At 36.4% G+C, this 21,477-nt stretch overlaps 1 protein-coding gene across 12 annotated transcripts in view; it reads left to right on the top strand.

Annotated features, from left to right (window-relative positions):
- Window positions 1–21,477, top strand: part of ACACA (acetyl-CoA carboxylase alpha) — a 305,940-nt gene that overhangs the window by 98,818 nt on the left and 185,645 nt on the right. For 11 of the 12 annotated variants that reach the window (XM_036911058.2, XM_036911069.2, XM_036911059.2 and 8 more), the window contains 2 exons: window positions 19,003–19,135; window positions 20,718–20,856. In XM_036911058.2, coding sequence (XP_036766953.2) covers window positions 19,003–19,135; window positions 20,718–20,856 — 272 coding nt within the window. Of the gene's footprint in view, window positions 1–16,207; window positions 16,272–19,002; window positions 19,136–20,717; window positions 20,857–21,477 lie in introns of those variants that run through there. The other variant, XM_036911066.2, reaches the window with a different exon arrangement.

Below are 21,477 nucleotides of genomic sequence, written 5' to 3' on the forward strand. Positions count from 1 at the left end.
TGAGAGCCATCATGCTTGTCCTTTCTGCCTGGAATTCTTTCATTCTCTCAGTGATTACTTGAGGCCTTTTTTCTTTAGGTTTCAGATTAAGTACCACTTTTTCAGGTCTGCTATTATTCTTAATCTTCTTTTTGTTTTTCTTTCATAGCACTTATCACAATTTGTATTCTTTTTACTGGTATGTTTATTTCATTGCTTGTCTTTATTGCACTGTAACCAATATGAGGGCAGGGGTCATATACATTTTGTTTACAATTGTAGACCCAGCACTTATATAGCATGTAGTGGGTACTTAATAGATATTTGGTGAATAAATGGGAGAGATATAAAGATTGGCCAGGAACAGACACAAAATGCAATAAGTAGTATCTTAAATTATATATATACATTCAATTTTTTTAGTAGGTTTAGGATTATTCAGATTTTCTATTCCTTCTTGAGTGGAATAGAGAATTGTTTTTCAAAGAATTTATTAGTTTCATATAAGTTTAAAATTGGCAGAAAGTTCATAGTAATATACTCATTTCTTTTTCATGTTTTAGGATTTGTATATAATAAGTCCCTCTTCTCATTTCTGATAGTGACAGCATTTTCTCTTTTATTCTTGATCAGTTTTAATAAAAGTGTATTAATTTAATTGGCTTTTTCAAAGAATGATTTGTCTCTGATTTTTTTCTCTTGTATGTTTTTCACTTTCCAACATTTTACTATGAACACTTTCAAGCAAACAGCAAAGTTGAGAGGATTTTACAGAAAACGCCTGTATAAGCATTACCTAGATTCTTCCATTAACATTTTTCTATACTTGCTTTATCATTCCATTTCTATATGTTCATCTTATTATATCCTCGAAGTTTTAATGTGATATATTTTCATTATCATTCAGTTTAAAATATTATTTTCACTGTGATTTTTAAAAATTGAGATTATTGACATATTGTATTCATTTTAGGCATGTAGCATAATGATTTGATGTATGCATATATTATGAAACGATTACCACAATAAATTTAGTTAATATCCATCACCATACTTAGTTACAATGTTTTTTCTTTTTTCTTGTCATGAGAACTTTTAAAATCTACTCTCTTAGCAACTTTCAAATATACTAATACAATATGGTTAACTCTAGTCACTATTCTGTTCATTATATCCCCATGACTTAAGTATTTTATAACTGGAAGTTTGTATCTTTTGACTGCTTTCATCCATTTTTCCCACCCCATTGTGATTTATTTTTTCACCAATAAATTATTTAGAAGTGTATTCATTAATTTCAAGATACTTAGATATATATTAAAATCACTTGGATATATTTTAATATCTTTGTCACTGATTTTTAATTTAATCCATTGTATTCAGAGGGTATTTCTATGTGATTTCAATCTTTGAAATCTGTTGATGCTTTAGGCCTAACATGGTTTATTTTGGTACAGTTTTATAACACCTGCAAAGAATGTATATTTTGCAGTTGTAGATTAGAATTCTGTATTTGTCAGTTTAGTCAAGTTTTCAATTGTTATTCTTCTATTCCTTGATTTTTTTTTTTTTGCCTACTTCTATCGGTTGCTGAAAGAGGAATATTAAAATGTCTCATTACTAGAATCTTTTAAATAAGAAAAAAAATTTCATTGTCCTTTTTTTAACTTAAGTATAATTGACGTATAATATTATATTATTTCTGGTGTACAATTTAGTAATTCAACATTTATATACATTACAAAATGATTACCACAATAAGTCAGTTACCATCTGTCAAGTATACAAAGTTATTACAATATATTGACTATATTCTTTATGTGGTATTTTATATCCCTATGACTTACTTATTTTATAACTGGAAGTTTGTACTTCTTAATCCCCTTCAACTGTTGCACCCATCCTCTACCCACCTCCCCTCTAGCAATCACCAATTTTTTCTCTGTGTTTTTGAGTCTGCTTCTGTTTTGTTTTGTTCATTTGTTTTGTTTTTTAGATTGAACACATAGGTGAAATCTTATGATATTTGCCTTTTTCTGTCTTATTTCACTTAGTATAATACCCTCAAGATCCATCTGTGTTGTCACAAGTGGCAAGGTTTCATTCTTTTTAATGGCAGAGTAGTATTCCATCATATACATATACTACATCTTCTTTATCTGTTTATCTGTTGATGGAGACTTAGGTTGCCTCCATATTTTGGTTATTATAAAGAGTGCTGCAGTGAATGTAAAGGTGTATGTATCTTATCAAATTAGTGCTTCTGTTTTCTTCAGATAAATACCCAGAAGTGGAATTTGTGAATCATATGATAATTCTATTTTTAATTTTCTGAGGAACTCCATACTGTTTTCCATAGTGGCTGTACCATTTTACATTCCCACCAACAGGCACAAGGTTTCCCTTTTCTCCACATTCTTGCAAACTGTTGTTATTTCTTGCTTTTTTATACTAGCCATTCTGACAGGTATGAGATAATATGTCATTGTGGTTTTGATTTGCATTTCCTTGATGATTAGTGATGTGGAGCATCTTTTCATTTGTCTATTGGCCATGTGCATATTTTCTTTGGAAAAATGTCTATTCAGGACCTCTGCCCATTTTTTAATCAGACTGTTTGGGCTTTGTTTTTTTTGGTGTTGAACTGTATGAGTTCTTTGTATATTTTGGATATTAACTCCTTATTGGATATACGCTTGCAAATATCTTTCCCCATTCAGTAGGTTGCGTTTTCATTTTGTTGGTTTCCTTGATGTTTCAATTTTTTATAACAACATTTCAACCCAATAGAAATATGGGGAAAGACTTGAACTTCACTAAACAAGATAACCAAATGGCAAATAAACTTATGAAAAGGTGTTCAATATCATTAGTCATTAGGGATTTGCAAGTTAAAATCACAATGAATTTAATAGCATCCCAACCAAAAAGGCTTAAATTGAAAGACTGACAATATTAAGTGTTAGTAGGAATATGGGCACTTGGAACTCCTATACATTGCTGGTGGGAATATAACCACTTTAGAAAACTGTTTGGCAATACCTTTTGTAATTAAACATACACATATTTTACTAACAAACAAATCTACTCCCAGATACTTACTCAAAAGAAATGAGTGCATTTGTCCACCAAAACCCAAGTATAAGAAGAAGTATAGTTAAAATTCATTAACAACCCAAATGTCCTTCAATAATAGAACAGATAAATAAATCATGGTTAGTCATTCAATGGAATACCACACAGCAATGAAAATGATCAAGCCACAACACAGATGAATTTCATAGACATAGTATATCAATCAAATACATACAGTATGACTCTAAATATGAAGTTCAAGAACAGGCAAAACTGATTTATAGTAATAGAGTTCAGAATAGTGTTTACATTGGGAAGGATATTGACTGAGAAGACAGCACAAGGGAGCCTTGTGAAACTCTGGAAATATTCTATATCTTAATGGAATGGTTGGTTATATGAGTGTATACATGTGTAAAATTAATTGAGTGTATATTTAAGATTTTTCATTTTATTATTGAATTGTATCTCAAAAAGTAAATAAAACAGGTGGGACTTCTAGCTGAAGCAGAGTTGAGGTCAACAAATCCTTAACCCCAGAAACAACTATAAAACTTGATAAAACCATTTTAGTACCCTTGAAATTAACCAAAAGGTGGACAACATTCTGAGAAAAGTTTATTTGAAAAACCACTGTAACTCAATAAAGCAATAGGAATCTGTGGTATTCTTGTCTAGGACTGTTCTACCCTTCCATCAGCTTCTTTGGCCTGGAGGTTTTGCCATTGTGGGTAGGCCAAGAGGACTGGCAGTTTTAATGCTGCAGTTGAAGAGAGTTTACTCATTTTGGGTGGTGGATGATGCCTATGTCCAGTGGTGGTATTGAAGTGACCATCTTGGCTTAGGCCGAGGGGAGTGAGCCAACGGTTCTTTTAGCCTGAGGTGTGTTTGTGTTTGGGGCAAGCATATGCTGGCTGAAGCTTGTGCTTGCACATAATAGACATAGTAAGGCCCAATAGCAATTAAAAGCCAGGGCTGACTTGAAAATGTTCTGAACTTTGAATGTACTACCGTACCCCACATAGTGATATATGAACAAAGTACAAAAGCCTTATTGGCTTCAGGCGTTTGAGTATATGACCCCTGTCTAATCATTGGCCAACATCTTTGCAGACATAGAGGTAACCTCTTAGAAGGCAGGTTTAAAAATAAAAACAAGAAGCAAAAAGAAAATGAGCTGAGGCATCAGTGGTTGTTCATTTTGGGGTAGATATATTTCACAGATTTAGCCCAGGCAAGTTAATAGGCCAGGAAAGAAAGAAAGAAGTGAGTAATAGTAACAATAACCACCTTCATGGGTAAAGGAAATCAGAATCCAGACTTGCTATAATAAATCATTTAGTATGTTAAGTGTCCAGCAACAAAAAAACCTGATACATGAAAAGAAATAGGAATGTGTGACCTATATTTAGGAAGAAGTTCTATAAATTGTCTCCAAGTGACCCTAGACACTGGGTTTAGCAAAGTCTTCAAAGCAGCTATCACAAATGTTTTCAAAGAACCAAAGGAAACCATATTTAGAGAATTTTTTGAAATTATGACAACAATGAATCAATAAGTACAATTCTCAGTAAAAAGCAAGAAATAAAAAAAGAAGCAAATATTACCAAAGAGGATATATAGATGGTAAATAAGGATGTGGAAAGATAAGTTTAACATCATTAGCTATTAGGAAAGTGCAAATTAAAACAATGAGGTATTACTGTATACCTATCACAGTGCCTAAAATAAAAACTAGTAACAATACCAAATGTTTGCAAGAATGTGAAGGAATTGAATCACTTGTTCATAGTTGGTGAGAATGTAAAATGATATAGCCACCCTGGAAGATAATTTGGAAATCTCTTATAAAACTAAATATTTGCAATATGATCCAGCAGTTCTACTCCTAACTATATACTGATGAGAAATGAAAGTGTATGTCCACATGAAAACTTGTACATGAATGTCCATAGCAACATTATTCAAAATATCCACAAAGTGGAAACAACCCAATATCCATCACCTGATGAAAAGATAAACAAAATATGGTATGTTTATACAATGGAAAACTATTTGGCCATGAAATGAGGTTATGGATACATGCTATGACACTGAAAGCATTATGCTAAGTGAAAGAAGCCAGTCACAAAAGACTGCATATTATTTCATTCTATTTATATGAAATATCTAAAACAGGCAAGTCTATAAGGCCAGAAAGTAGATTAGTTATTGCCTAGAACTGGGGAGGGCTTTTGGGGAAATAGGGAGTGACTGCTAATGAGTACAGGTTTCTTTTAGAAAGTGTTCTAAAATTGAACATGATGATGTTCCACAACTGTGTGAATATATTAAAAACTGTTGAATTATACAATTTAAATGGTTGAAATATATGGTATGTGAATTACATCAATAAAGTTATTAAAAAAGATTTTTATATTAATTTAGCAGGGTCACAGGCTATAAGATCCATGTACAAAAATCAGTTGCACTTCTACATACCAGCTAGCAATGAACAAGCAAAAAACGAAAATTTCATTGCATCGAAAGGAATAAATTTAACAAAAAAAGTGTAAGACTTAAGCATTAAAAATTATGGAACATTGCTGAAAGAACTTAAAGAAGAAATTAAAAATCTAAAGAAAAGGTAAAGAAGAAATAAAAAATCTAAATAAAAGGAGAGAGTCCATGTTCAGGGATTGGGAAATTCAATATTGTTAAGATGGCAATTTTCCCTAAATTCATCTATAAATTTGCAGTCCCTATCGGAATCTCCACAGGCTTTTTTTTTTCTTTCTAGAATTTAACAAGCTGATCCTAAAATTTACACGGAAGCCCAAAGGACCTAGAATAGACAAAACAGTTTTGGAACAGGAGAGGAGAGCAAAGTTGGAGGACTTAATGCTGCCTGATTTCAAAACCTACCACAAAGCCATAGTTTTCAAGGCAGTGTGTAATTGTTGCAACGATAAGGCATATAGATCACTGGATCAGAGTTTAGAATCCACAGCTAAACCTTTATATACAGGGTCAGTTGATTTTCAAAATACACAATTCCTTAATCCAAGATTTCTCTGCTTAGACAAGCCCCAGTTATAAAATAGTCTCTCATAGCGTGTGCTGCAGTATAACTCAGAACTGCATTGCAATCAAACCAGCTAATGCATCACTGTCAGCTGGATAAACTGCTACGTCATCCTTGGTGCTTGGCATGTTACAATGCTGGCATCAGTGTGGGCTTCTAGTTGGATTTTGTGCCAGGTATGTGTCTACTTTGGACACCCTCTTAATTCATGATAGATTAAAATGGGAATGCTTTGAATTTGGAGGAATGAATGTGGCTTTTTTATTTCTTTTGTTCTAATATTACAGAAGGCTTGTAAGCAGCATCCATAAAAGATTAGAAACTCTAGCTTTGTTTTTGGATCTGGGTGTGGTATGTTAGTATTTGGTTGTTTTAGTAAGATCCCTTTAGGGAAAGGAAGCACAAACTCAATTACTGAGTGTGCCTCTTCAGTATATTTTCTGATACGATTTAGTGCAAAATAGCCTGCTATATTCTATACTCAATGCTTTATTTAGTTTTGAATGTTGAACTTCCATAACAAAGGCAGAGGGTGATTTCTTTTTGGGAACTACTTACATCTGGAGACACTAAGATGTGTGTAAAATTGAGCTCACTATCTGTGTGTAATCGTTCTGAACAAAGGCCTCAGTGCTCTATTTTTGAGACTTTATTCTGAAGAGAAATAAAGATAGGAGGACTCCTATATGTCATCATGGTTCTTTAAAGGAAAAAGTAAACTTGACTAACTGTATTGGACATTGGCATAGTGGTATATAAGGAATGATGCACAGTGGTACAGACTAGAAAACAGCCCAGGACTTCCATTTTCTACTATGGCTGGTGGTCATGTTGAGTCTTTTCAGCTCAGGTCATCTAAACTAAGGTGAAGGTTTGTTTGTCTTAATCATTTATTGTCTATTTGATCTTTTGTCTTTGTTTCAGGTCATTTGTGTACTTCTGTTTTTCAGGGCTTTTCTGGAAGGTTAATAGGTTCTCAGCAGGGTTGACATCAAATTATTAACTATTTCTATACAGCATTTTGGTGGGAAAGAATTTTTTTTGTGTTGCCTGAATCAGATTAGATTTGATTCTGGTGAATTATACCATTCCTGAGGACTTGTCGCAGGAAGTTGTGATGCTGTAGATTCTAACTGTTAGAGTCTTTTCTCCCATCATGAGAAAGCTATATCACAAGCATCAATTTAATTAAAAATTAAAGCAGAACTATGTTGCTGTTTAACACTCAGCCTCTATTTATTTACATAAGGGGTATGTTCATCTGTGGCAAATTTGCTTTTATAGCAACATACATGTATCAGTAGCGTTTCTGGGCAGGATTTTTCTTTCCTACTTAAACTGGGTTAGACGTCTGTGTCTGAAATATTTGTCTGGCCTCTTTTCCCTTCAAGGATTTTACCCACACATTCTCCGTATTGCATTTGTACCAGTTCCCTTCTTAATTCTCAACCTTTGGTGAATAAAATATTGGGTTTTATCATTTAAAAAAGGCTTTTGCATGTGTATATCATTTACTTATGCATGAAAATTGTATTTGTGGCTCCCACGTTATTCAAAGTTCCTTAGCAATGGCATGTTTTATCCTTTCTGCTTGTTTTCTTTACTGTCTGATCTGCTTTTCTCCTTCTTGCAGTCTGATTATCAGTATTACTTGTTTTGATTGGGTCTCAGAAATTACCTGCTTGGACTCTGCTGTCCTCTTCCCTCTGGATTTCATGACCCTATTATTTTCTTGGCTTAGTTGTCCTTGTAAACTTTCCGTCTTTATGTCTCTAGCCCTCTGTCATGTGCTTCTGGCAGCCAGGTGAGGCTGTGGAGCTTTTTTCTCTGGTGATTGCCAGAAAAAAGTAACCATTGTTGAAGCATGTTTGCTGCGGCTAATGCAGAGCTAAGATGTATTTTGTAGTTATACAGCGTTTATATTTCTCCCCCTCTCCTCTCAGTCCCTTAGGGAAATCAGCTAATTCCATGTGTGAGCCAAGTGTAGGGGGAAATTACAAAACGAGGAAAGGTGGGGAAATATGGAACTTGGGAACAAAGAAGACAAAAGACTAGTTTGAGGACATCAGGAATACTCTAGTCTTACTGAAGCAGAGCCAAGAAGTAGGCAGAAGGCACAGTATCTCTTGTCCTCCTGGGTTTTAAGCACCTGCAATAGGAGGACGAAATGCGGCTTCTGTTTACAAGGCTGAAATTGGAAGAAAGAGCATCTATTCCTTTCCTTTGCCATCTTGAAATGGATGGTTCTGCAGAGGAAAATAAGGATATGAGGTATTACATGCTTCAAAGGTAAGTTTTAGGTGCCATATTTGGGCAATATGTACCTTTACAAATAGTAAGGCATTGACAGCTAAGCCCTAGAATTTATGGGGAATTTGATTTGATGATTTTTTTTTTGTATCTATAAGAAACTTGTTTTTTTAGGGAAATGAATAAAAACTCTCATTTGGCTCTTGCATTTCTAAACCTTTATTTTACATTCAGAATTTGAACCAAAGATACCTGAACCCATGCGTGATACTCTTAACTACATTGAAAACAAGAACCCCTGCACAGAACTTGCTATTATTTCGCTAAGGGAATCTCACTCCGCCTGTGCCAGATTTGTTCACTGAATTTGGCTGGCTTGTGAGAGAAGTCTCTTCAGCTGTTGTGAAGGAGATATCAGTTCTGTGTAGGAAGTAGCATTAAGTGGAAGGTAGTTTTGAGAAAACTCTTTTAGAATGCCAGGAAAGGTGCCTGCCGCCATTGTCCTCGCATGTGACAGTGGGCAGCCAGGCTGGAGCTGTTGAGGGTGCCAAGTTCTCTTACGCAAGGATCTTTCTTCTTCCTGCTGTTAGAACACAGGCTGAGGAGTGGACGAGTCAGGCTTTCTTGACATTCCTCAAGCCTCTTGAAGTCTGTACCTCTCCAGCAGAGGATTAACATAAAAGACCTGAATGATTTGATTGATAGCAGTCATGAAGGGTCCCCCTCCATTATCTTTTTTTTTTTATGATTTTTTTTTACTTTTTTAAAAATTTTATCATTAATCCACAATTACATGAGGAACATTATGTTTACTAGGCTCTCACCTACCCCAAGTCCACCCCACAAACCCCATTACAGTCACTGTCCATCAGCATAGTAAGATGTTGTAGAATCACTGCTTGTCTTCTCTGTGTTGCAAAGCCCTCCCCTTTCCCCCACCCCCCACATTATACATGCTAATCATAATACCCCCTTTCTTCTTCCCCGCCTTTATCCCTCCCTACCCTCCCATTCTCTCCAGTCTCTTTCCCTTTGGTAACTGTTAGTCCATTCTTGGGTTCTGTGATTCTGCTGCTGTTTTGTTCTTCAGTTTTTCTTTTGTTCTTATACTCCACAGATGAGTGAAATCATTTGGTACTTGTCTTTCTCCGCCTGGCTTATTTCACTGAGCATAATACCCTCTAGCTCCATCCATGTTGTTGCAAATGGTAGGATTTGTTTTCTTCTTATGGCTGAATAATATTCCATTGTGTATATGTACCACTTCTTCTTTATCCATTCATCTGCTGATGGACACTTAGGTTGCTTCCATTTCTTGGCTATTGTAAACTGTGCTGCGATAAACATAGGAGTGCATCTGTCTTTTTCAAACTGGAGTGCTGCATCCTTAGGGTAAATTCCTAGAAGTGGAATTCCTGGGTCAAATGGTAGGTCTATTTTGAACATTTTGAGGAACCTCCATATTGCTTTCCACAATGGTTGAACTAATTTACATTCCCACCAGCAGTGTAGGAGGGTTCCCCTTTCTCCACAACCTTGCCAACATTTGTTGTTGTTTGTCTTTCGGATGGTAGCCATCCTTTCTGGTGTGAGGTGATATCTCATTGTGGTTTTAATTTGCATTTCTCTGATAACTAGCAATGTGGAGCATCTTTTCATGTGTCTCTTGGCCATCTGAATTTCTTCTTTGGAGAACTGTCTGTTCAGCTCCTCTGCCCATTTTTTAATTGGATTATTTGCTTTTTGTTTGTTGAGGTGCATGAGCTCTTTATATATTTTGAATGTCAAGCCTTTATCAGATCTGTCATTTACGAATATATTCTCCCATACTGTAGGGTACCTTTTTTGTTCTATTGATGGTGTCCTTTGCTGTACAGAAGCTTTTCAGCTTGATATAGTCCCATTTGTTCATTTTTGCTTTTGTTTTCCTTGCCCGGGGAGATATATTCATGAAGAAGTCACTCATGTTTATGTCCAAGAGATTTTTGCCTATGTTTTTTTCTAAGAGTTTTATGGTTTCATGACTTATATTCAGGTCTTTGATCCATTTTGAATTTACTTTTGTGTATGGGGTTAGACAATGGTCCAGTTTCATTCTCTTACATGTAGCTGTCCAGTTTTGCCAGCACCATCTTTTGAAGAGACTGTCATTTCCCCATTGTATGTCCATGGCTCCTTTATCGAATATTAATTGACCATGTATGTTTGGGTTAATGTCTGGAGTCTCTAATCTGTTCCACTAGTCTGTGGCTCTGTTCTTGTGCCAGTATCAAATTGTCTTGATTACTATGGCTTTGTAGTAGAACTTTAAGTTGGGGAGTGAGATCCCCCCCACTTTATTCTTCTTTCTCAGGATTGCTATGGCTACTCAGGGTCTTTTGTGGTTCCATATGAATTTTTGAACTATTTGTTCCAGTTCGTTGAAGAATGTTGTTGGTAATTTGATAGGGATTGCATCAAATCTGTATATTGCTTTGGGCAGGATGGCCATTTTGACGATATTAATTCTTCCTAGCCAGGAGCATGGGATGAGTTCCATTTGTTAATGTCGTCTTTAATTTCTCTTAAGAGTGTCTTGTAGTTTTCAGGGTATAAGTCTTTCAGTTCTTTGGTTAGGTTTATTCCTAAGTATTTTATTCTTTTTGATGCAATTGTGAATGGAATTGTTTTCCTGATTACTCTTTCTATTGGCTCATTGTTAGTGTATAGGAAAGCCACAGATTTCTGTGTGTTAATTTTGTATCCTGCAACTTTACTGTATTCCAATATCAGTTCTAGTAGTTTTGGAATGGAGTCTTTAGGGTTTTTTATGTACAATATCATGTCATCTGCAAATAGTGACAGTTTAACTTCTTCTTTACCAATCTGGATTCCTTGTATTTCTTTGTTTTGTCTAATTGCCATGACTAGGACCTCCAGTGCTATGTTAAATAACAGTGGGGAGAGTGGGCATCCCTGTCTTGTTCCTGATCTCAGAGGAAAAGCTTTCAGCTTCTCGCTGTTCAGTATGATGTTGGCTGTGGGTTTATCATTTATGGCCTTTGTTATGTTGAGGTACTTGCCGTCTATACCCATTTTGCCGAGAGTTTTTATCATGAATGGATGTTGAATTTTGTCGAATGCTTTTTCAGCATCTATGGAGATGATCATGTGGTTTTTGTCTTTCTTTTTGTTTATGAGGTGGATGATGTTGATGGATTTACGAATGTTGTGCCATCCTTGCATCCCTGAGATGAATCCCACTTGGTCGTGGTGTATGATCCTTTTGATATATTTTTGAATTCGGTTTGCTTATATTTTGTTGAGTATTTTTGCATCTACGTTCATCAGGGATATTGGTCTGTAATTTTCTTTTTTGGTGGGGTCTTTGCCTGGTTTTGGTATTAGGGTGATGTTGGCTTCATAGAATGATTTTGGTAGTATTCCCTCCTCTTCTATTTTTTGGAAAACTTTAAGGAGAATGGGTGTTATGTCTTCTCTGTATGTCTGATAAAATTCCGAGGTAAATTCTTCTTGCCCGGGTGTTTTTTTCTTGGGTAGTTTTTTTATTACCGCTTCAATTTCTTTGCTGGTAATTGGTTTGTTTATATTTTGTGTTTCTTCCTTGGTCAATTTTGGAAGGTTGTATTTTTCTAGGAAGTTGTCCAATTCTTCTAGGTTTTCCAGCTTCTTAGCATATAGGTTTTCATAGTAGTCTCTAATAATTCTTTGTATTTCTGTTGGGTCCGTTGTGATGTTTCCTTTCTCATTTCTGATTCTGTTGATGTGTGTTGATTCTCTTTTTCTCTTAATAAGTCTGGCTAGAGGCTTATCTATTTTGTTTATTTTCTCAAAGGACCAGCTCTTGGTTTCATAGAATTTTTCTATTGTTTTATTCTTCTCAATTTTGTTTATTTCTTCTCTGATCTTTATTATGTCACTCCTTCTGCTGACTTTAGGCCTCATTTGTTTTTCTTTTTCCAATTTTGATAATTGGGACATTAGACTGTTCATTTGAGTTTGTTCTTCCTTCTTTAAATATGCCTGGATTGCTATATACTTTCCTCTTAAGACTGCTTTCGCTGCATGCCACAGAAGTTGGGGCTTAGTGGTGTTGTTGTCATTTATTTCCATATATTGCTGGATCTCCATTTTAATTTGGTTGTTGATCCATTGACTATTTAGAAGCGTGTTGTTAAGCCTCCATGTGTTTGTGAGCCTTTTTGCTTTCTTTGTACAATTTATTTCTAGTTTTATACCTTTGTGGTCTGAAAAGTTGGTTGGTAGGATTTCAATCTTTTGGAATTTACTGAGGCTCTTTTTGTGGCCTAGTATGTGGTCTATTCTGGAGAATGTTCCATGTGCACTTGAGAAGAATGTGTATCCTGTTGCTTTTGGGTGTAGAGTTCTATAGATGTCTATTAGGTCCATCTGTTCTGTTGTGTTGTTCCGTGCCTTTGTGTCCTTACTTGTTTTCTGTCTGGTGGATCTGTCCTTTGGAGTAAATGGTGTGTTGAAGTCTCCTAAAATGAATGCATTGCAGTCTGTTTCCTCCTTTAATTCTGTTAGTATTAGTTTCACATATGCTGGTGCTCCTGTGTTGGGTGCATATATATTTATAATGGTTATATCCTCTTGTTGGACTGAGCCCTTTATCATTATGTAATGTCCCTCTTTATCTCTTGATACTTTCTTTGTTTTGAAGTCTATTTTGTCTGATACTAGTACTGCAACACCTGCTTTTTTCTCCTTATTGTTTGCATCAAATATCTTTTTCCATCCCTTGACTTTTAGTCTGTGCATGTCTTTGGGTTTGAGGTCAGTCTCTTGTAAGCAGCATATAGATTGGTCTTGTTTTTTTATCCATTCAGTGACTCTATGTCTTTTGATTGGTGCATTCAGTCCATTTACATTTAGGGTGATTATCGATAGGTATGTGCTTATTGCCATTTCAGGCTTTAGATTCGTGGTTACCAAAGGTTCCAGATTACTTTCCTTACGGTCTAAGAGTCTAACTTACTTAGTATGCTGTTACAAACACAATCTAAATGTTCTTTTCTATTTCTCCTCCTCTTTCTTCCTCCTTCATTCTTTATATATTAGGTATCAAATTCTGTACTTTTTGTCTATCCCTTGATTGATTTTGGGGATCGTCAATTTAATTTTGCATTTGCCTCGCAATCAGCTACTCCACCCTCCCTACCGTGATTTTACTACCTCTGGTGACAGCTATCCAACCCTAGGAACACTTCCATCTATAGCAGTCCCTCCAAAATAGACTGCAAAGGTGGTTTGTGGGAGGTAAACTCTCTCAGCTTTTGCTTATCTAGAAATTGTTTAATCCCTCCTTCAAATTTAAATGATAATCTTGCTGGATAAAGTAATCTTGGTTCCAGGCCCTTATGCTTCATGGCATTTAATACATCATGCCACTCCCTTGTGGCCTGTAAGGTTTCTGCTGAGAAGTCTGATGTTAGTCTGATGGGCTTTCCTTTGTATGTGATCTTATTTCTGCCTCTGGCTGCTTTTAACAGTCTGTCCTTATCCTTGATCTTCCCCATTTTAATTACTATGTGTCTTGGTGTTGTCTTCCTTGGGTCCCTTGTGTTGGGGGATCTGTGGATCTCCATGGCCTGACAGACTATGTCCTTCCCCAGATTGGGGAAGTTTTCAGCAACTACCTCCTCAAAGACACTTTATATCCCTTTCTCTCTCTTCTTCTTCTTCTGGTATCCCTATAATGCGAATATTGTTCCGCTTGGATTGGTCACACAGTTCTCTCAATATTCTTTCATTTTTAGAGATCCTTTTTTCTCTCTGTGCCTCAGCTTCTTTGTATTCCTCTTCTCTAGTTTCTATTTCATTTATTGTCTCCTCCACCGTATCCAACCTGCTTTTAATACCCTCCATCCTGTTCTTTAACGATTGGATCTCTGACCTGAATTCATTCCTGAGTTCTTGGATGTCTTTCCATACCTCCATTAGGATGTTGATGATTTTTATTTTGAACTCCCTTTCAGGAAGAGTCACAAGGTCCATATCATTTAAATCTTTCTCGGGAGTTGTATTAACAATTTTACTGTGGACAAGGTTCCTTTGGCGTTTCATGTTTGTATATGGCGCCCTCTAGTGTCCAGAAGCTCTATTCTGGAGCTGCTGAGCCCCTGAAGCAATGTCAGGGGTCCCAGGGGAGCGGTACTGGTGCCTGGGGGTAGGAAAGAGCTGTTGCCATCTCCTGGCTGCTGTGCCTGTCTCCACTGCCTGAGCCAGTTGGCCGGTCACACAGGTATAAGTTTTTGTCCCAGAGCAGCCAGATATGGATGCCTGCTTTCCACAAGCAGCTGGAATCCCAGTCTCCCCAGGAACTCTGCCTGTATTAACTTTCCAACCCAGTAGTCATGTGAGTCTCATGAAAGCACCGTGAAATGTAGGTTTGTGCTCCCAGAGCAGATCTCCGGAGCTAGGTATTCAGCAGTCCCAAGCCTTCCACTCCCTCCCTGCTCCGTTTGTCTTCCTCCCGCCGGTGAGCTGGGGTGGGGGAGGGGCTCGGGTCCCGTGGAGCCACAGCTCTGGTAAGTTACCCCGTTCAGTGAGGTCTGCTCTTTTCTCCAGGTGTGTGCAGTCTTATGCCGTCCTCTTTCCTGTTGCTCTCTCAAGATTAATTGCGCCAATTAAATTTTCTAATTGTATCCAGTTTTAGGAGGAAGCCTCTGTCTCTCCTCTCACGCCGCCATCTTTAATCCCATCCTTTCATTATCTTTTTTGTTTGCTTGTTCATACAATCGAGAGTTTTTATTTTGAAAAACATTATCTGAAAATTAAACTAGAAACTGGCAAAAAACAGAAAACCGAACAAAAGACACCAAGTTGTCAAAATTTATGTTTAGAATAATCATCTTTTCCTTTTCCTTTTCACTTGACCTCTTGTCTTGCAAATGGGTTTCAGCCCTTGGGAAGTTCACTATGGATTCAATGTGACCACAGAAATGACAGTAGAATGTTCTTGAGGTGAAACGGTTATACCCAACTTTATTTCCATGGTGGCAGGTCAATCACTAAAACCCCATTAACTCAGAGTGAGTCTGCGTGCAGCAGGCCAGTCTCTGCCTGTGGGCCTCTCTGCCTGCACAGCTGTCCTCTGGGGTCTGTCCTAGGTGCTGCCACCACTCCAGCTTCTGCTCTGCTCTCCTGCAGCCTTGCATCCGTGCCACCATGTTACCCACAGCACTGGGCAGGGCTCTTTGTATAGAGTCAATAATGATGTATTGCTAGCCGTGTGTGTAGTGAGCTAGCCAACCAGGGCCAGTTGAGAATCCTGGCCACAGGAATCTTCATTTTATCCACACCTCTTCCATCATTTTGGGCAAAAACCAAGCAAAACCTTCACTGAGAATCTAATAAGTAAAAAGCAACTGAGATATTTAAATAATTTAAATGGTATTTTTTTAAAATGCAGTAATATAGTATTTCCTTTTAAATATAAAATAAAAATGGATTGTTTTATATATATAACATTTTTATATATAATATTGTTTTATATATATAAAACAAACATATATAAAGAAAACACACATTATTTATATATACACACATCTTAAGTTTTGTTTTTCTGTGGTTATATACAACAGATGATCTGCCTATTTTTTTCAAGTAGGCATCCCTCCTAGAGCAGTCTGTCCTCCAATTTGACCAATCATCTAGGGAACTCCCTTCTCTTCTGTGTTGGATCCTTTGTTTCTTACATCTCTTGTCTTCCTTTTTCTTGGTTTACTCCATCTTTTTGGAAGACAACATTTTCAAATAATTTCCCAAGTAAAGATAGGTCAGAGGCGAAGATTTGGAGATTGGTTCTATCTTTACACTTGACTCCCTTGTTTTCAGCATGGTGCCTCACTTCTGAATATGGAAGATCCCATCATTAAAAGTAAGATAGATTTCTGTTTTTTTCCCCTCTGATAATAAGTGACCATTAGAGCACTCCTTTGCTGTCTCTAAACCATTAAATCTGTGACCAATCCCTTCACCACCTTAATTTTATCAATAAAGACTTTGTTTCCCTTCTTGTCTTATACTCAGGTAGCCCCTTATTGATTCTAGGCTGTATCTTGTCTATTCCTTCATGCTCTCCTTAAATAACGAAAAGCTGATCTCTGCAGAATGTATGTATGTGTGTATTTAACTTCAGGAATGTAGAATTATATAATCATAATCTTTGGTTCGTGACATGTTCATTGGTCCATGTGTAGCCCCTTATTATTTATTTACTTGGTTAGTCATTTTAGAAATAATTTTAAAATAATTTGAAAACATACCACCTAAAACCAAGGTTATGTCCTTGGCCATCACCTACAACTAACCATATGGCCTCTCCTCAACCTTTCTTGCTGCAGCCCTCCACCCATATTATCAATTTCCTTAATTACATCTTCATCATATTCTTTTGTTTTCTGGTTATATAGTTAACTCTATATGTGTATCTTAGAAGTATGTGTATTTTAGTTGTTTTTAATTTTATTATCTATAATATCTTTGGACCTCATGTCTATTAATCATATCTAGACACTAAAGTTCTATTTCTAATAATTTGCCTACAGAATCTTTTGTGTTTTCTATGTAAATGATCACACATTCACAAACATGACAATTTTCTTCTCCTTTATAATCCTAAATGTCTCTAATTTGTTTATTTTTCACTTTATTACACTTGCTAGGAAATCAGAGTTATAATTTATGAATTTTCTAAAATTGAACTTATTTAATTTGTCCCATACCTGGGACAAACTCAACTTGGTCATAGAATAGAATATTTTTAATGTTTTGCCCATCCTTGCACCAGTACCCTACTATTTTGAATATTTTATTTAGAATTTTGCAGTTGTGGTCATGAGTAAAACGGACCTGGACTTTTCCCTTCATGTAACATTTGTCTAGTTTTGTTATTATTGTTAGTCTAGCTGGGAAATTCTACTTTTCCTATTGTCTGGGAATTTGGTAGACTAAAACCCTTGAAAGTTTGATAGAACTCATCTTAAAACCACCTGGACCTGGTATTTTCTTTGTACTCCTTTACTATGAAAAGATCAGTTACTGTAGAATCAAGGTTAGTGTGTAGGAGAAAGGAAGAAAAGGTGGGAGAAGAAAACAGCTATTAAAGAGTATATAAAGGTTATTTATATCCATTAACTCATTTAATGTCCAGTCAGTCAGTGTCTAGTCAGGGAAAGAGAAACCACATTAGGTGTTATAAATAGAAGGCATTCAGTAGTGAGAATTAGTTACTTGGGTATTAGAAGAAAAACAGAACACAAAAGGACTGCTGAGGTAACCCAGAGTTAATACCTGTAGGAAGCAGCTACTATCCATATGTCTGGGAGAACAGAAGGAAGAGAGGTACTGTTACCAGAACCAAAGAGCTTGGAGGAGGGCCTCTGGGGACTGGTGCTTGGGTCTCTGGGAGTAAGCTTTGAGTAGCTGGTGCTCAGATCCCTAAGGAGGAGACCTGGCCAGACAGGTGGGCGATAGGTCCAGGCAGTGTAGCCTAGAGGATGAGTGAGCATTGCAAGGCTGGTACTTTGCCTGCTAAGGAGCCACAAGCACTGTTCTGAGTACCTCTAAGGGAATCAAGGCTCTTCCTTGTTTAAAGTTGAAAGATGCTAGAGGCTGGAATTAACTCTCTGTTACTGTGGAGCAAAGCTGTTAAGAGCTGGAAAACAAGAACGAAGTCCCTTTTTTTACCCTCCTACCTTCCCATTAGCAGAAATGAACAGATTTTCAGTCTTATTCCTATTTGCACACAATAGAGTTTAAAAGAGTGGGCTTGGAGCTGAGAGACAGTAAGTAAATCACGAGAACCGTGGATGCTGTGAGCAAGGTTAAGTTATTTGTGAAAAATCACTGGAGCTATTCAGTGTACAGATCTAGATTTTAAACCCAGGTTTCATCTAATCTGAAACACCATTGATCGTTAGACGCACCATTATTGAATGTGCCACCAAGAAAATAAATTAACTGCCAATGAAGTAAAGCACACCATCAGTGGTAAGACACACAAGAATTTCAGGTATTTTTAAAAGTAAAAAAAAAAACCCAAAAAACAGAAGAGCATCTTATAAACAATGAAAAATGGTATGTTATACTGCCTTATAAAGAATTTGGTTTTAGAGTTGTTGATTTTGAAACACCTATGGGATACACAAGTAGTACATTTAGTAGACAGTTAAAACCATGGAGTTACAGCTCATAAGAGAGGTGGAAGCTAGAGATACAGAGGTGAAGGTCATCTCTGTGCTAGAATCATGATCCAGAAACAGCTCTGTTGTTTTTTTCTTTTCACTTCAACAGTCTCTCTGAGTCTATTATTTGTACCATCTCATTTCATTCTGTCCTTTGCCTCTTGATGATGACACCTGTTGGTAAACCTTAATATTATCTTTTATTATTCAGAAACACTTATTTTTTTCTTAAATTTCACAAGCTAAGATCTTTTTATTCTCTCTTCTATTTAAAAAGTATGTGGTCTGCTAGAATGCAGTCTACACAAGGGTACAGTTTGACGTGCTATTATATGTATGGTAGTGAAAAGCAGATCTCCAGGGGAGATAGGTGGTGTGAAGAAACCCTGTCTATAGACTTACGTGGCTTCTCTATTTTTATAGGTCCAGCATGTCTGGCTTGCATCTAGTAAAGCAAGGTCGAGACCGAAAGAAAATAGACTCACAGCGAGATTTTACTGTAGCTTCTCCAGCAGAATTTGTTACTCGATTTGGGGGGAATAAAGTGATTGAGAAGGTAAGTTATAACTTGGCTAAATTGTTTTTTTCAAAAGTACATGAGATGTAATGCCTAGATTTGTTGTCTAGATTTACTCAAAACAGATGTTTAGATTTTCAGAGACTTTGCCTCTTTACGCAGAATTATCCTTTCTGCCTCACTAGCATCCTATTTACTATTTTCAGTAATATGTATTTACTACAGATAATTCAATCACAGCTAATTAAGAAGATGAAGCAGTGCTCATAAAGTTCTCTTTAAAAGATCTTGTGGTTTTGGCACAAGATAAAGAGGCTTAAAATCTCAATAGTAGTCATGGGGATGAAAGGGATGAAAGGACCACATAGAAAATATAGTCAGTAATTCATTAGCATCTTTCTGTGGTGATAGATAGTAACGACACTAATTGGGGTGAGCATTTAATAATGTAGATAACTGTCAAATCACTATGTTGTATACTTGAAACCAGTATAATATTGTATATCAACTCTACTTAAATGAAAACAATTTCAAAAAAAAATTAAAGATCCTATGGTTTTACAGGGTTTGGCTGTACTACTCTAGAAGGGTATAATAAATTGATTAGCTTATGGGGTGTTGGTGAAGAGATGATAGGTCATAGCACTGAATTTAGAGCAAAGGGAGTAGGGAGTCTTTTAGAACAAAAGGCTTTAAACAGTTTGATATACTGACTGACTAGCTTCTACCAGGTATTTGAGATGTTTAGAGGGAATGTGCCACATGAAATGCTTAAAGAGATTACAAGTATTTTGAAATGTTATGAGTACTTCTGTCCCTTCTTTCTGATACCATGTCAGAGCTTAGGCTGAAATAGCTCAAGTGATTAAAAGATTAAAGGGTGGGGACCTATATTTCCACTCAGAAAAGTATTGCTTAGTGTTGTCCTTCTGTTAGTCTTCCAATAAAGATAGATTATGTGTCTCCTAGCCTTTTTTATCCTTGGATCATGACTATAAGATAGGTAAGGACCTGAAAGGTTTGTTTACAGAGAAGTCTCAGAATCATTGTTTATTCTACTCTTTTTCTTGTGACCATTCTTTCTAAAGCAGTCTCTACAATTCTAGGGCATTTTGGATTCAGCATTTTAGAGACAGAGGGTAGTGTTTGGTGCCAGGGTTTATCATGTTTAGAACTCTGTATCTTGTTTTATTTGGTACAACAACAGAGAATAGTGCATGACACTACACTGTTTAGTCGTCCCCCATTTCTTATTTGGTAATATGTCATTCTTCTGAAGTTTGTCTCCTTTTGTTCCCTAGTAATAGCTAGGGTAGAAAAATTCACAAACTCACAAGATTTAAGTAATTGTGATTTTTTTTTTCCCTTCAAGACATGAAGTTAGGAAGGAGTTAGTTTTATCTGGCACATATTAAAGTGACTGCTTAGCTAACATTTAAAAATACCGCTTGATCATGTGGAAGTTGATTCCTAACTGCCTAGCCAGCAATACAAATTGCTAGTTGAGAATCTGACTTTTCAGAAAGACATCTACAAAAATGGTCCTTTCTCTTCTTTTTTACCCATCATTACCTGCATTTTCTACTTTTCTCTCCAATTCCCATCCCCCCAACTTTCCCAGGTTCTTATTGCCAACAATGGTATTGCAGCAGTGAAATGCATGCGGTCTATCCGTCGGTGGTCTTATGAGATGTTTCGAAATGAACGTGCAATCCGATTTGTTGTCATGGTCACACCTGAAGACCTTAAAGCCAATGCAGGTAAGTTTTAGAATAAGAAAGTTAACACCCTCAAGTGTAAAACAATGAACAAACAGCACAGCCTTTAAAGTAGGATAATGTTAACCTAGGGGGATTCCCAAGCCCAAGGAGTTCTCTTTTAAAAAGTGTCAATAATAGGCATATAGATGCACTATATGTAACCCGGACACAGACTCCGATGTCCTAAGTAAAAGTAGACAAAATTAACCAAGGTGTTGATTTAGGTTTTCAGGTGTATGCCTTTTCAGCATCAAACATTTGCTAAGCCACATACCCCCTCCACCTGAGGGAGAGAGGACCCAAGTAGGTTTCACTCTGCAAGCTCCTCTGCATGTTGTCTCTACTCAGATGGCCCTCTGTCTGAAATTATAGAGAAAGACTGTTGGTATAGCTGAAAGGTTGTGGCTAGTCTTTCCTCTCCTTATTATCACCTAAGTATAATCCCTAAGGTAGAGTACCCACAGATAACATTATCTCTTTAAAGAGCTATCTTTTGAAACCTATTTTGGTCTGTATGTTCTCTCTGTTGAAACAATGATGCTATGACCATTCCTAAGGATTATTATGTTATTTAGAAACAGAGAAGGCAACAATTTATTAGAAAGTAGATGTTATTTAAAA

Source organism: Manis pentadactyla, chromosome 4, assembly GCF_030020395.1.
Source record: "Manis pentadactyla isolate mManPen7 chromosome 4, mManPen7.hap1, whole genome shotgun sequence".
NCBI classification, from domain to species: Eukaryota; Metazoa; Chordata; class Mammalia; order Pholidota; family Manidae; genus Manis; species Manis pentadactyla.